At 39.4% G+C, this 17,500-nt stretch overlaps 1 protein-coding gene across 2 annotated transcripts in view; it reads right to left on the reverse strand.

Annotated features, from left to right (window-relative positions):
• Positions 1-17,500, reverse strand: part of adgrl3.1 (adhesion G protein-coupled receptor L3.1) — a 111,800-nt gene that overhangs the window by 42,826 nt on the left and 51,474 nt on the right. For both annotated transcript variants that reach the window (XM_068321481.1, XM_068321480.1), the window contains 4 exons: positions 17,060-17,500; positions 2,339-2,764; positions 1,555-1,658; positions 715-900 (listed from right to left, as the gene is read on the reverse strand). The exon at positions 17,060-17,500 is cut by the window's right edge and continues 348 nt beyond it. In XM_068321481.1, the coding sequence (XP_068177582.1) occupies positions 715-900; positions 1,555-1,658; positions 2,339-2,764; positions 17,060-17,500 (1,157 nt within the window). The remainder of the gene's footprint in view (positions 1-714; positions 901-1,554; positions 1,659-2,338; positions 2,765-17,059) is intronic.

A 17,500-nucleotide genomic window follows, 5' to 3' on the forward strand; every position in this document is an offset into this window, starting at 1 on the left:
CAAAAGAGTCTTCCATCCAGTCAGCCGTTCTCAAATGATTTAGCTCACTTTAAATGACTACCTAAATGAACACAGTGTAAAAAATAAAATTATTTCCTAGTCTGCTAGAGCAGTAAAACAGTTCTTTTGCATATTTGCAATCAATTTCCTATGATTGTTTCCTGAAGGAAACACTAGAGCCTCTTGTTGACAGCATTTTTTCTGCTATAACTCAGAGACTTAACTCAATTAAGAAATGGGTTGTGACCTAAAACATGGGTGAATGACTGTTTTCTTGTCAACTGCTGTGTGTCTTAATGAAAGTAGCTCCCAGGCCGAGGCAGAGTTTTATTAAATTTCAGTCCTGATTTGAAGAGAATTGAGAAACCCTTCCAGAGACTGAAAACAGCTATCTGTCACCCATACTGTTGTGTAAAACGTGTTAGGAAGCCAAACTCGCAGAAGAGAATGAAATAATCTATGAAAGCTATTGTGTATCATCTAGAGTGCTTGTTCATCATCACACAAAGACTATTCAAACCACTGAAGAATAAAGATAAAACAGAAACCCTTACCCCTGAGACTGTACATTCTTTTGTTAATATGAATTAGGAAGTGTCTTCTCTTAATTTTCTGTCATTAACCTCACATCCTCCTTCACACTAGTGCTTACAAGAAAATCGTCACACTCAATCTCTCAAAAGACATCAACGTAACCGTCCTGTGCTGCTTTACCTTGGTGAGGCTGCGAGCAGCACTGTCCTTGCCCCCAGGGGTGAGGTTCCTGAGTTGTACATCGAGTAGTTCGACTAGTTGGGCCATGGCTCGCACTGTGGATGGCACATCGCCAGGACGCAGAAGTCCTTTGGTCTGCTCTGCTAGTTCCCTGGCAACGATGGCTGCTGTCTCACCCGAACGGAGCTGAGTCAAACAGGTGGACAGGGTGGAAACAGTAAAGAAGTGAGATAAGTCAGGTGAGGTAAGACGTTGAGGGGAAGTCACCAAGATAAAGTTAGCATCAATTTTAAGAGAAAGACAACGAGAGAGGGAATGGAAAAAAGAGAATAATAGGAAATGAGACGGAAAAATGAGAGTATAGAAGGACAAGGGCAGACAGATAAAGGTTAGATTGAGATAGAGAAGAAATATTAAGAAATAGATGAACAGTTAGCACCATAAATTTAAACTGTGGTATTTTGTGTTAGGTATTTTACTATTTCCCAGACTGAAAATATATTTACGAATCAAAGACCATCATGATTTCTATGTAAAACCAGCATATTTTGCTTTTATGCAAATCAAGCTACCATCGTGTCGGCTCGCCTGCTACCATGGGCATGGCGTGAGTAAGTGACCTTATTGGATATTTCGACTCCCCTCCAGCTTTGTAAATTTCTCATATCTCAAACATGAGTTAGGGTTAATAAATTAAGATAGATTTGTGGTTGAAATCTTGCCCAGTGGTCAGTGGCTCTTGGTGCATGAGAAATTGCTCTAGGACTACATCCATAACGCATACCCTTAAACTAGGGCTCAATGGGAGCTCCAAGGGCCAGAAGCAGAATTCAGACTCACTTTCTGCATGATGTGATTGACCCAGGGCGACGTGCAGTTGCTGAGGTCGGGGCCTTGGGGATCCCAGTAGCCCAAGCGGGCCAAGCACACGTACATGGCCACGCCTGCAAGACCAGCAAAACAAATAGGGTAAGACAACATTGACATTCACCAGCAGACATGGTGACTCATGAGATGCCTGAGGTTCATTTAGCTCCTTAAATGTGTCTTACATGTGTGCCTCTGCGTGTATGCTGATTTTGATAATTTAAAATTTTCATGTCAGTTTATTCATGCCATTCATTGATAATAACAAATAGTCACCAAAGTGCTTCACAGAGAAATAAAAAAAAACAATTAAAGAAATATAAGTTTTGTGTTCTTTAATGCGTGTTGTTGCTTCATTAAATGTTGTCTTTTGAATACATTTATTACACGTGTTCAAAAGAGACCACCACCAATAACAGTAAGTTATGTAATTTATTTCTGTTTTCTTTTTTTTTTCTTTGGAAAGATGTCTCAAAACAATTTAAACAGGTTTTCACTAAACTTTCTGGAGTGTTGGATCTGAGTCCAAGTGAGACATGATAATTTTAAGGTGGATTTGTATATGGATGTGAATCCTGGATTCTTTATTTATTCAGTTTTCAGTTTTTTTCAAATCTGTTACACCACACCTGTTTAATGTTACTTTAGCATATTCGTGTAACACCCTAAAACTGTCATTCATAAGCTCACTCAATGATCCTTCTACAGCAGTTTGTGATTACATGCTGTTGTCCAGCCATCCATGCAGTTTCCTTACCCAGGGTCCCAACAGGGCAAGGCTGCTTGGCTGTCTGGCCTTGTTGTGTTTGTGGCCACGAAATGTCGGCTGTGACTCTTGGACTACAGAAGTCTTGGGGAGGTCGGGCAGGGGGCTCTTGGGCTGCTGGAGCAGCCTGAACTGGAGGAGGGCGTCCTCCTGCTTTGTGATTAGTGTCCGGGATCTGGTTGGAGTCAGATGATGACCCACTGGCAGGTACGAGGACAGGGTGACGAACTGTGGTAGTTGTTCGATATCGTTGAACAGGGGAGGTGGTAAGGAAAGGGCGTGGGGTAGTGTAGTACGGAGGAGAACGAGTGGTCGTGATGCGACTGGTAGATGAAGAGGAGGAACCTCCACCACCAACTGGACCACCTCCTCCTCCTCCGCTGCGGCTTGGAGGCATCATGGGAGGTGGGCGATAGTCTGAGAAGAAAAGAAAGTAGGAGGTTTAATTTCTCAACAATTTACGGTACCTGGATATTTTAAGTAAAAATATTTGACAGTGTCAACTAGATTTTTTTCCCAAGGTCTTTACATCAGGACAGAAATGGAAAATGTAGACTCAGAAAGATGAAATAAAAAGAACAGGGGGCACAGTTCAATCAAGCAAGCCATCTCTGTCAGTAATAGTCTACTAGGGTAAATAATATCATCGTGACAGGCTCTAACGGTTTGGCAGGCATTCATTTGCTCAGCTCCAAATAGATTTGATGGAGAGTAGCTCATGTTTCTGATGACTTCATTTCATTAATATTTTATTACTTGTCATTCTTCATCAGTGCTATATGGCTCATCTTTAGACCTGCCGACAAGCAACATACAATAAATGTGCATGTGCAAGTAATGTAATCACAACATCTTCAAACATGGCCTCTGTTTTAACATACAATAGGAAACTAGTCTTCAATAGTGATGGTTCTCATTGTCTACAGGGGTTGAAAAAAACAACCATCATGTATGATTCATAATACCATGACTTCATGAGAGACACAAAGGACAGATAAATGCAAGGGACATGCTCTTTTATTGTTAATATTTCATTTTTAAAAAGCTAAATTATTCACAGTGTCCCTGTTCAAAGGAAGGACATGAAGAAGGAAAAGATGAGATGATGTAAAGAGAGCATTTGTTTGTGAGGTGTTACAGTGTCCTCTTGTGAATGTAGTACAGTATTTTAATCTCACTCTATTTGCTATTGTTGCTTTAAGTTGCATGTGGTACAAATCAATGGTGAAAGGTCGAAAAGAGAGCAGAGGCAAAAATCATTGCTCTTTTCTTTTGCATAATCTTAAAGGTCTTCAATCATGTGGAAGTCATTATCTGGTGGAGAACATTTTCTAAAGGCAATCTTCAATTTGAAAGAGTTTTAATGTATGTGGATTGTATGTTCCACGATTTTAAAGATTAAAATTTGTAAAATTATATAGTTTAACAGCTGTCCAACTGTACACATCCATAACTGGGTGTTTTTGTCAAATCAACACAGCACACTAAATACATTTTGATAACAGGTCATTCAAGTGGGTAATAACAGTGCTTTGATTCAAAAACAGAGAATTTAAAATTCCTGACAGAGTACAAAGAGCACAAGTTACACATAAGGTATTGATTATTTCATAATCTGAAATTCTGTGATTAGTCATTGGGAATATTGTCTAAAAAGAATCAGACAAATCATAATTAACAGTGAAATACTCCTTAATTCCTGATCAAATTTCTTGGTCATCTCCACCAGCCACTCTGTATATGATTTATATTTTTCAACTCGTTAAAAGATTTCTGGGTAATGCAGTTGTTGAAGATTTCAGAAATTCAGCCATTTCTTGCTGCCAGGTTGGTGGCTAAAGTGTGGAGTTTTCCCTGATGTGACAAACTGTGCTTATGATTAGATTCCTCTTTTTTTTATCTATCACAAGAGGCTGCTTTGAATTTTTGAATATTTTCATTTTTGTACATAGTGAGTTTTAGGTAAGTATGCATGCATGCATGCATGGGGTTCGATTGTGGTGTAATGTGCGCACAGTCAATTTACAGCAGTGCTTTGGTGGATTGATAGAGAAGGTGTGAGAGTGGAGAATGAAGTGTGAGGAGCAGGTGGAAGGAAACAGTGAGTGTTTATATTATTTACTGTGAACCAAACTTGTCCCTTCCTGTGGATTTCAAGTTTAATTAAAGACATCATGCTCCCTTCTCTCTAATTCTCCTTCTATGTCTGTCTTGTTGACTGACAGCCATGTAACATCCAGCTCCTCCTGTTCTATTCCTCCACAACTCAGTGGAGTGTTTCTGTACCTAAACTGTGCTGCTCCCCATCACTGAATCACTGCTGCCCTGTCTCATGCATTCTCCTTGGAACATTGCCATCAATCATCCGTAGCAGCAGTGGCCGAGGGACTGACTGTCAATCTGTGTGTGTTTGTGTGTGTGTGTGTGTGTGTGTGTGTGTGTACCCGTCTATGTACTGTTATACATGCTCTGCCACAAAAATAGAAGAATAATGGTCTGTGTGCTTGTGCTTCTCTGTGTCTATAAGTGTGTGTGTGTGTGTGTGTGTGTGTGTGCGTGTGTGTTCGTGCGTGCGTGCGTGCGTGCGTGTGTGATGTTGATGTCTGCTGCCATTTAAGTACAGGGAGAAAAATTCAGAGGTTGGCAGCTTGAGGTGAGGTAACACAAAAGCTTGCAAGCATCACTGACAAAGGGCCACAACACTTCCTTGCCCATATATCTCTATCTCTCATGTCCCCTGTTCTATTGAGAATATTCATCCGATTTGCTGCTCACTCAGAGGTTCCTTTCTTTTTCTGGTACACTTTATATTATATTATACTTCAATTTCTCTATTTTCAGAGCTCTTTCAACTGCACCTGGTTGTGAATATATTGTGTCCTTCTTTACTTTTTTCAAGCATTTGGATAAAAAATAAGATAATTTAAAATTCATTCACATCACTCAGGATGCTGTTACGGATGCTGCAGGAAGCTACACCAACATGACATAACAGCATCATGAAACATTAATAGGAAAAAGGGCTATAGGTTGTACTCACGGAGCCTGACATATTTCCCTGCATTTAAACTTCCGAAGCCTTGATTAAATGGGCTAAAGTAAGGTCACCGTATCAGCAAATGTAAAAGTTCCTTTTTTTTGTCAAGACAGATGCCACAAGAACATGACTGTGACACAAAAGGGAGAAAAAATAAGTACAGGAATTTTGCAATATTTCTGTATCCTAAATTGTGACACCCATGGTTAATTATTATTATTATTTTTTTAATTATATTTTTGTGTATAGTATTCATTCATTTTCCATATCATTTTTTCAGCTCACGCATATCACAGGGGTTGCTGCACACTATCCCAGTGGACTTACCGGCATGAAGCAGGGAGATGCTCTGGATGCGATGTCAGCGCATCGCAGAACAACACAAACCACTCATGCACACAATCACAACTAGAGATAATTTTGGATCGACCAATTCGCTTTAGTTAAATAGGCATATATCTTATCACATATTTAGATTTTTCTATTACTATTTTTTAAGAATTGTAAGAGAGAGCTTGTGACACAAGAATACCGTATAATTTACAGCTGCCTCTCTTTGTGTTTGCTGTGCACATGACAATACAATTTTGATTGTTTGAATGATAAACAGCCACATTCCACAGCAGAAATCTATTCTGTTCTATTCCTATTCAATTGTATTCTATTCAATTGTATTCTATTCTATTGTATTCTATTCTATTGTATTCTATTCTATTCTATTGTATTCCTATTCTATTGTATTCCTATTCTAGTCTATTCTGTTCTATTCTATTCTATTCTATACTGTTCTGCTCTGCTCTGCTCTGTTCTATTCTATTGTTTGTTTTCCTGATCTACAGCAAGCCCATAGGGAAGGTGAGTCAGTGCAAGCTGGAAGCATTCATGAAGTTGTCTATCTCACACAATACCAGAGGGGCTACAGAGATTCTGTCGTCAGCCTGGGATACGAGCACATGATCATTTGACATGCAGACAGATGTGTGTGTGTGTGTGGGGGGGGTGAATTGAGACAGGAGTATGACGGAGCTGAGTCTGAGAAGTATATTATACTTACAAGGCCTCTTCAATATTACACATGATTATTTTTTTTAGCATTTTCTTTAAATGTTCCTTATTGCTTCTATACCCACATTCACACACCATCCAGAGCAGTAAGAAGGGATGACTAGACAAGCGGTAATGACGTAATTTAAATCTGGAGGGCACAGGGCTTTCTAAGCTAGATAGTGGCACTGACATTGAAAATGGCTGCAAACTACGATAACAGCCTTTGCCTATGGCTAAAGTGCAGACACAAATGTACACACTCACTTGTTAATGTACTTTTTGCTCAGTAGTGCCTCAAGCTGCTCACATGCATGAGGATGCACACATTCTGTGGAGAAATTTACTTTCTCACTCATTAATGTGAACGCAATACACATCCATCATATGCAACACAGAGTTTGTGGTGAGCAGCTCTTGCCTGCTGATAAGACAGACCACTGCACTTCAAAGGAGTGATACTTGTAGATAAAAAACACTTCAACTCACAGAGCCTCCCTCAAAATGGCTGGCAAGTGCCACCACGTTCAACAGCTAGTATGTCACATTGAAACGCCACATCACCCCCTACTAGTTGCATAATCATGTCAACCTTCTGCTGGGGCTGGAGAAACCTGCAGCACATTTTCTAGTTGCATTCTTCTTTCTTCATCATCTTTCTTCATCCTGTATTTTTTTTATATTACACAGTGCAAGGACTCATCAGTGAGTTATGATACAATCCAGATCACGGCCTCTTCCATATAAGAAAATTACTGAATTGATTACAATTAAGCAAGGTCAACAGAGACAATGTGAATATATAAAGGGCAAGAGGAGGAGAACAGGAGATGTAGCATTCAACGAGTGAGCCTGAGGCTACTCAGTATGCCACTGCCCATAATTTATCAGCAAGACCTACGATTTGGAGATTAACATTCTCTCAGAGCATTGTCTAGCCTTGTCTTTATAAACCAAGTCTGATTAGAACACTGCTATGGAAACACACTCAGCTCTTGTGGCTTCTTGTGAGTGTAATTTCTCTTCCAACCTGTTGTCACGTCTAGGCCTGCTTAATTTGGCATCTGCTCTTTGGCACAAGAGAAGTGATGCAAAGGCCAAACACCCACAGAGGGGCTGGCGGGGGACATCCAACTGATAAGGACACACTTCATACAAAGGAAAAGGTTTACCCAACTCCCTCACTTCATGGTTCAGCCACTATCACAATGGAATATAATCTACTGTACTTGGGAATTAAGTGGAGAGATCAGAGTATAGAATAAAGTGTGAAAGACAGAACACATTTATGTTGTTGCGTACGGTACAATACTGCTAACTGATGTCCAAGATTAGAAATGGATTGTGAACTTTGTTTTTAGTGTGTGCATCAGTATGACTGTATTTTAGAATCTAGGGCTAGCAAAGTAGATATATGAAATGTTCAATCGTGTAAGTTCACATTTAAAATATGTTATCTACATAAAATTTTGAATACAAGGATTTTACAATCTACAAACAAAGTATTCTAAGGAAATCTGTTTAAGTGAAGTGAGCGATCAATAATCACAATCGGGTCACATACACGCACACACACACACACACACACACACACACACACACACACACACACACACACACACACACACACACACACACACACACACACACATACACATGCTACACATACAAACACATTTGCACACACAAAATAGTCGAATACAGCAGGCATGTCGAGAGTCAGTCTAATCAGTGATCTGGTAAAAGGGTCTCCACTTCAAGCATGAACTCTTTTTATTTATCCCACTTTAGCTTGTTCTCAATATTTCCTGTACTGCTTTGCCTTGTTGCTTTTCTAATCTGGTGCCAAGGAAGGAAAAACAAAGACTGGAGAGGAGGTGTGGGGAAGAATAGTGTAAATAAATGGACAGTGGGTAAAGACAATAGAAGCAGTGCTTGACTTCCTCAGGATATGGGGGGCTGTGATTGCAACCATTAAGAGTTCAAACAGGAAGAGTTTAAGTTCCATGAACAGACACTGAGCAGAGGAGGTCATGGCTTTTGACACTTTCTCTATGATATAAGCCCAGGGTGTTTTAGTATAAACTCAAGTTAATGAGCAAAACATATACCTGAATCTTTAAAAGGTATTTCAATTATTGTTCTTATTATATAAAAAAGATGGAAAAATTTCCAGCACAGGTTTAGCAGTTGAGAGAATGCAGCAACAGATAGTCAAACTGTGTGAATTAATTCTGAAACACTGAAATGTATTTTTTTTAATATACTTATTTGATTCTCGAAGGGAAATTAAGCACACTCTAGTTAGTTCAAATGCATGCATGCATATTAGAGAGTAGAGGCCCTTAAAGCACACATACACACAAGGGGGCCTGTAAGCATGCAAGGGAAGGTAGAGTTATGGGCAGCTTCTTCATGGTGCGCCACTCACGAGCAATTTTGTAAAGGGGACGACGCTTTGCTCAAGGGCGCCTCGGCAGTGCTCCAGAAATGAGCAGACAACTCCCACTGTCAGCTCACACACCGAGTGTTTTTGGGCGTGAGCGGGAAACGAACCACCGAACTTGAATCATAGGATGACCCACTCTACCGCCCGCTCAACCACTGAGCCACTGCCGCCCCTGAATGTGCTTGCCCAGCCAAGTTTGAGAAATTGTTCAGTTGGAAAAATAAAATTGTCTCTTAGGGAGGCATGGTGGCGCAGTGGGTAGCACTGTCGCCTCACAGCAAGACGGTTCCGGGTTTCGAGTTCCAATCTGTGCTTAATTTGTACAGTCTCCCTGTGTTCGCGTGGGTTCTCTCCAGTTTTTCCGGCTTCCTCCCACCTCCAAAAACATGCACCTTAGGTGAATTGATCAGTTCAAATTGCCTGTAGCTATGAGTAAGCGTGTGCCTTGTTGTTTGTCTTTCATGTGGCTCTGCAGTGCTCTGAGTGTACCCTGTCTCTCACCCGCAAGTCAGCTGGGTTAGGCTCCAGCAAAGCCTTGACCCGCTGTAAGCGGAAAAAGTGGTATTAAATGTATGAATACTGTCTCTTAATGAACATATTTCATGCACTCTATATAATGAAGCACAAATAATTCAGTTTTCTGCAAAAAAATTCACACATTCCATTTCTCATTAACCAATCCCAGTGTTTTATTCATCAAATAGAATGTGCAGTCGGATGGCCTCACCTCAACTACTGAACCTAAAATGGTTAGCTCAGTGGATGGAAGTGAGACAGGATTGAAAATGACTGAGAATTTAAGCATATACAAATACATAGAGGTGTAGGGAAAAGGATACCAATGATAAAAATGGGGGCAGAATATGGTGAAGGAAGTGTTTACAATCTCGGATCTGTTCAACTTTGTGCTCTATGCCCCCCCCCCCTCCTTCCCCCTCAAAGATGCAGATAACATGAATAATTTTGCAACTTTGTTGGGAAAACTTTCAGAAGTGTGGCAAGACAGACTAGGTGTGATAAATTATTCAAATGTTTCATCTGAACCATGCTGCTTGCGTAGGGCAGGCCTCTACAATATGTATGTAAGAAGACATGATGAAACAACTCCATAAACAGAAGAGAGAGAGAGGGAGTGTTTGGGGAGTGTGGGAATGGAGGAAAGGGTGCAAGTGAGGCAAGTGACTTTGACTTTGACTATATGTAGACAGTTATGTGCGAGGCCTCTATAATATATACATCTAAGGACCCTTGATGAAATAGACTTGTATGATGTGGGATAGGCTCCCGTACAACAAAGGGGGGCAGATTAAGCCACAGATATGAGTGATAGGAAGAAAAACAGCATAAAAATAGTGTTAAAGAGAAAGACATGTGAGAAGGCTAAGGGGAAATTTTGAAATTCCTGCCTCTCAGAGTATATATGTTTGTGTCAGAGGCAGGAAGAGAGAGAATGGGTATTTAACAAAGAAACACAATACAACACAGAAAACAATAAATGCAAGGAAGAAAGTACCAAGGAAGAGAGGATAAGCATTTCAAAAATGCTGTATCAATGGAGGGATGGAATACACAAGAGAATACCGTTATTATATATGTTTGCCTGGTGAGATAAACCTTGATATTTTCATTTCTTCACTGGGATTTCTAATTTCTCATGCTTAAAGCTAACCACATGTTTTATATTGCTAAGCTAAACACACACAAAGATGATGAATATTTTTCAAGCCTGGGGTATATTCATTGAACCTACGGCTTGAACCACTTCTACAGCACACTATACAACTAGACCACGTGGACTTCATAAAGGGTAGATCTTCAACAGATTATCTATAAAGGCGCTTACATTTAATGTGGTTGAACCCTTCCAATACAGCACCAATGGATGCTGTACTACTGGATACCGAGAAGGCCTTTGACAGGGTCTAGTGGGTTACCTGCACTCAGCCTTGTTGGAGTTTGGTTTTAAAAAGTTGTTTTAGCAAATAAAAATAATGCTATAGTGTTACATATGTTTATATAATGCTCCCAAACCAGCAGTCATGACAAAGGGTGTGGCACCTCCACTTTGGATCTCTAGAGGAAATGACAAGGGTGCCCTCTTTTCCAATGCAGGTTTACAATTATGGAAGTGCCCATTTGAGTGAGGTTATAAAGGCCTCAGTTCTCGAACGCTACATTGGTGCCAGCGGTGAAAGCCGTCTACAGTGTTGAGATGTATTTATTTAAGTTTGACTAAGCAGAACATCACTGAAGGCCTAGGTGTGAAATACACTTCCTGCAACTGCAATAATGCCATACTACATTATTACTCACTAATTACTACCTTATTAGTATTGGCAGGTCCAACATTCCACTCAAGCAGCTGGTTTTGCTCATCTACAAATGTGTACCTTCTTCTCTTGTTCTTCAATGTGCTACTTTTCATCCTCGTAATTTGTAATTGAGATTTTTTTCTAATTTTATAAATTATTACTGTGCCGAAGTAGACTTTCATGTGTAGTGTGACTTAGTTTCAGCGATGTCTTAAACTGCTGTGTCCAAAGACTTCCGTATGTCTTTTTTGACCTCTATCTCTATCTCACTCTCGCAAAAGAAAAAAAAATCCTGAAAGACACAAAAGCTCAAGGGCAAAAGTAGATTTTTTTTTTCCTGACCTCAACCAGTTTCTAGATAGCATCAGCTTTTATACGAAAAGTAAAACAAGAACAGGTGAAAAAGTTTTTACAGACCAAAAGTTTTATAGATTGCAAAAACTAAGGAAAAAATTAAAAGACACGATTGTAGAAGAGATGATTGTGGAGAATGGATAATTGTTCTTTTTTTTCTTAATTTTGTCTGGTTTTTTCTTTTAGTTTGATAAATGTTAAAAGGTTAGATGTTTCTTTGTTCAGAACACGCAGAGTACTATTGAAAATTCTTTTTACATTAATCTCTTATGGATTTTGTGTCAACGTGATTATTTTGTAATTTGACTTTTATGAATAAACGGGATGTTAAAAATCAAAGTAGGGTAACTATTATGGTCTATCAGTGAGTGTGGTCTCTCACGTCCCTTCGGGAGCATACTAGCCCCTTTCCTTGACATGTTTCCTGAACTAACTAGAGGAAACACAAATGCAGTTGCTAGAAAATTACTGGAAAAATTCAATTACAGTAATGCCAATGTGGAATGAGTATGCCTCATCATAGTTGATAGTGAACAAACTAACATAAAAATTGGCTATTTTTATAAGTAATCTAAAGAAAATAAGCAATATGAAGAATCTGAAGCACACCTTTAGGGGCCCTGGAAATTATAATGATTTCTATACATTTTTTGAAGCGCTGGTTATAGACCATATACTGTACCAATTACCTATGGACAGTTGAATGGAAAAGGTTAAAACTATTTGTAATCTTTGATGGGGGGCATGCTTAGAAATAACAAGCGAAAATAGCTAGGGGTCACCTAAATACAGCTTGTCAACCCTCTTTCCAAAGAATGAAAAAATCATGAACCTAAGGTAGTTGATTTATTCCTTGTCCTCATTGAGTGAGAGAGCAAAGTAAGTAGGAGCATAAATGAGTGTAGCAGCATTGATTGCATGTATTTATCTCCTGCTGGTCAGCACTTGGCTTGTTGCTAAACACTAGAGGTCATTCTCTACCCTGAATCCCCAACGATGCTACTTCAGAGCCTCCAGAGACAGACTGAGCATCATTATGAGAGTGATTACATTCTCAGGTGCACCGTAATAAACACATACTATACACTTTTGGACAGACAAACACAAACTCACATTGTCAATAAATTACCACATTACAGGAGTTCTTGCAAATCTTTATGCAAACATACACACACACACACACACATACACAGTTTCACATTATGGCCTCTGATCGGTAGAAACCAAGTTTATTGCAGCCTCTTTCTGTAATTCCTTGTAGTGCACATTTTAACTTTGTGTAAGAGCATGCATTAATTCAGACATCATTTAATAAGACACACAGTTAGACTGCTTTGACCACTCTATAGAAAGGTGCTGAAAGGCAATTATGTTTGGCAAATAGCCCTTCAGGCTCCAGGGGCCTAAGCCCTTCAATCTAGACAAATGGAAAAGGAAGGGTGGACTCAAACCTCACACCAGATTAGAAAGGGAGTGACTCTGGGCCAGACAGTAGTCACTTTTATTTAAGATGGATAATAGTAAAAAACCAGCATTTGCAGTTGATCTAGATGAGTTAACCAGCAATCTGGATTCATGAGCCTCCTAACCAGAGTTTCAATTTTGTCACAGTGTACAGTCTTGATAAACATCCACATTTGACATCTCCATTTGATTTTCTGATTCAAACTAAGCCAATGTAAAGGATGAGCTCACACTAATTTAATTGTGTAACAAGTTGGCAGCTTAACAAACTGTGAGCACAAAAATGACGTGCAATCTGTTTATGAGACAAATGTAAATCAATATTCACTATCTTTAGCCCTGTTTTGGTTGCCACCAATCCCAAACAAAAAACTTTGTTTAGATGGTCTGTTGTGTACAAATGACCACTATTGCATATTTGCATATGGGGTCAGGTTTGTCCCATTTAACCAACTTATTCATGATAAAACTAAATTTTGAACTTGAACGAAGAACTTTGTTTGCAAAATAGGGGTTAAAGGGCTAGCCATTCAATGCCCATTAAGTATCAAGATATGAAAATCTGACTTATGAACAATCGTAGATACAAGCAATCAGCACCATGATATCCATCTATTGCAGTTTCTGCCACAACCAATGCAAAGCAGGTAACACTAACATCAAATAGATTACAATTTCACATTTCATGTCAAAAGAATTCAGCAAAAATAAAACTAAGTGAACAGTTTGCCCTGATGTCGGACAACATGTGGCCTTTTCAGGTTTTCTGCTGGTCTGTCATCTGCAGCGTTTCATCCTTTTATCCATAATTCTGCCAATTTCTGGGCAGGTAAAGAAACACACAATGCATTTCTGTGTACAGGAATGTTCACGAGCATCGACAATTTGGGTCAGGTTGACAGTTAGAGCTACCAATGTAGACTGTAAGAAAGGTCTGTCACAGCCTGTCTTTTTTTTCATATTTCTTTTAAATTATTGACAGGGCTATTTCCCTGTAGGAGCTAAGATGTATTGGGTAGGAACTACTGTTGACCGGATAAGTTTCTGCCCTGGAGCATAAACAGCTTTTTGACTCCTGAACGCTAAAACTGAATGTTTTGCTATTTTAGGTTAACTATTGGTTGAGCTAACTGAGAAACTAATCAAGAATAAAGTGGTGTGTTCTGTATTTCTTTATTTAGATTAGTATTGGCATCCACGGTGGCCTAGTGGATAGCGCTGTCGCCTCACAACACGGCGGGTCCGCTCTGTGCGGAGTTCGCATGCTCTCCCCGTGTGTGCGTGGGTTCTCTCCGGGTTCTCCGGCTTCCTCCCACCTCCAAAAGCATGCGCTTCAGGTTGATTGGCCGGTCCCAAATTGCCTATAGGAGGAGTGTGTGTGTGCATGGTTGTCTGTCCGCGGTGCACTGTCGTCGTGCCCGGAGTGTCCCCCGCCTCACGCCCTATGCCAGCTGAGATAGGCTCCAGGTCCCCATGACCCGCTACGGCGGATGAAACAGCAGAAAATGAATGATGAATGAGTATTGGCATTGAAATTTGATAAATAACATACAAACAATTGTGCTTACTAACAGCCTCTTGGAACCAATTGTGCGCGTAGGTTGAGGACTACCTGCACTCATTTTACTCATTTTATGATAAATGATAATGCTTGTACCTAATCAAAAATAGCCTACTTCCTATTCATAATTTTTGCTACCAAATTGATGAGTTTGTGGGGTTTAGGTGAGATATGGATGAAATATCAAGTATTAATAGAACAAGGATTGAAAGGTTTGGGTGCATTCCAATCTGAGAAAAGTTTAGACTGCAACTTGTTATCAGTTAATGATACTTTTTTATTTCAGTAGAGAATGGGTCTCTGTACAGTTGGATTTTTTAAGATTTGATGATTGCTGTAGACAAAAGAGTTATCTTTCTTTCATAACACTTCATTGTGTCAGTTTTAATAATAATCACGCACAGCAACAAAATAACAATGAGCAAGTAAATGTTTTACGTGCTAATTGCCATTATTAGTAAAATCAATATAAATGATGATAGTAGTCTGCGCCTCACACAAATGTGGTGGACAGACTGTAGAAATTATGAGACAGTCCTCAAGCCACATTATATTTTGCACATTGGATGAATCCATATTTTTTAAAAAGATCAGTGACAGTACAAAAGTAAAATATAAATGTATATTTTTGAAAGTTAGCTCTGAAGCAACTAGAATTCTGTTAATGGTTTGAAAATTGTTTTGCCTCTCAGCTTCCTCAGTTCTAACTGACTTATCTGGAGCTTTAAGAATTTACACTCTTCAATTTGCTAATACACTCAGAGTCAGAGGAAGTGTGGAGGACTCAGACGAACCATTCTGGATCATTTCTTTGGCTGAGGACATATGTAATTTATTTGCCTAATGGGGCATCATGTGGACATCTTATATATTGCAATGTTTTTGTCACTTTGTGTCACTGCCACCCCCACTGATCCCGGCAGCGGCAGTGGCTCAGTGGTAGAGCGGATGATAGAGCAGGTCGTCCAATGTTCCTAAGATTGGCAGTTCAATTCCAGCTCCCGCCCGGAGTGTGAGCTGACAATGGGAGGTATCAGCTTGCCTCTGGAGTACTGCTGGGGTGCCCCTGAGCAAAGTGCCGTCCCCCTTTACACAAAAGGGCTTCCACTCTACCTCCCCTGCATGAGTACAGGCCCCTTTGTGTGTGTGTGTGTGCATGTGCTTACAAACTAACATGTAAGCATGCGTTTGAAGTATTAATTAACTAGCGTGCGCTAGTGTACCGATCGGAACAGTATGTAAAATTTAAAAAAACAAAAATAATCCCTGTTCATTCACTCTTTAGTTGACTAACGAATCAAACTGTCACTTGTATGAAAGTTTCTTTAGTGAAAATCAACTACAGAGAAAAAATGGTATACAGTGAGTCTTTTCCAAAAACTGTTAGTTCAAGTCCCACACAAGATTGCACTTTCCATTTTAAAAAATGAAATTTGTTTAAGTGATTCAGTTCATTTTAAAAGAAAATGTGTGTATTGACAGCAAGGTTTTTTTTTTTTTTTTAAATGTGTCGGCTAGTCATGGTGTTTTAAATTTTCTCCTTAGTGAACAGTTACCATGAGTCATTGGCTTTAATCATGTGCATTGTGTTGAATTTTTTGATTGTTGTCACTGTGTTAATAAGTAAGACAGACATGGAGAAATATGTTCTTTCTGAGGGAAGCATTCGTTTTTCCACCCTTCAGACAGTCCTGGCTCCACTCTTGAGGAAAGTATTAGGAACTTGTTTAGTAGCTAGGGACTGTTGAAGATAAGTGTTGGCAAATGGTACAGTGAAAGGCAGGAAGCAGTTACAGTATATAAGGCTTTGCATGACATCAATAGTGATCTTCTAAGAAAGGCAGAAAGTATTAGTAAGTTACTGTTTGGTTCTGAATCCCCACAAATACAAACCCTGAAGATATCTATAGTTGACAGAACAGAACAGTTTAACTCTCTTGGGTTGTAATCCACAGCAGCAATGTACTGGTAGAAATTGGGGAATGGTACAGTACATTGACCGTCATCTCCTTGCTCTTAACAGTGTTATATACATCTACGATATGCTCTAGAAGTTTTGTTTGTCTTGTTGTTATTTTTAATTCTGAAAACCTGCAGATATCATGATGGGGGAATAGTCATGACTGAGAAAGGAGACACAGATGATGCTTTTCCTCATTTCAGAGTTATTTTGCAGAATCAGCAATTTGAAGAAGATTAGTGGCTGTAATTATTCCATATGTTACAACAAATAAACACTTAACATTATTAATATCAATATTGGTAAATATTAAAAGATTTACAAATATGCCAATGTATTTTATGTGAATATTTAATAAAGTCACATTAATTAATTAACTAATTAGTCAATTCATTATGAAGACAACTATGCATTATTTGTTATTTCTAATCTGAAACTATGATGAATGAAGACTTTAAATAATGGCAGGCAGGTGGAAGAGGTGGAGAAAGTAGAAAATGTAAAATAAATAGTGCTGAAGGTTGGACTTACCGTTGTTGCCAAAGTCAAGCGAGTACTTGACCACGTGGTAGTTATTCCACACATATAGCAGGTTATCTCTTGGGTTGTAATCCACAGCAGCAATGTACTGGTAGGAATTGGGGAATGGTATGTTAATCGTCATCTCTTTGCTCTTATCAGTGTTATAAACATAATCAATTTTGTTCCCCGTCCCTTCGTTGTCATCATCTTCATAGACTGTTTTGACAACGTACAGCACTCCGCAAATCATGAAAGCATTGGACGCAGAGCGTTTGTCATAAGTTGTGTCCCAGGATCCTTCAATACGCAACGTGTAGGGGTTGAGCTGGCTCACCACTATGCGCCCGTTGTTCTGTTCTGTTGCATAGACAACCCACAGTCCATTCTCATCCACTGCTAAGTCAATGTCAGATTTGCCTCCCCAGCGGTATGGTGAGGTGTCATGATAGT

Source organism: Antennarius striatus, chromosome 8, assembly GCF_040054535.1.
Source record: "Antennarius striatus isolate MH-2024 chromosome 8, ASM4005453v1, whole genome shotgun sequence".
NCBI lineage: Eukaryota > Metazoa > Chordata > Actinopteri > Lophiiformes > Antennariidae > Antennarius > Antennarius striatus.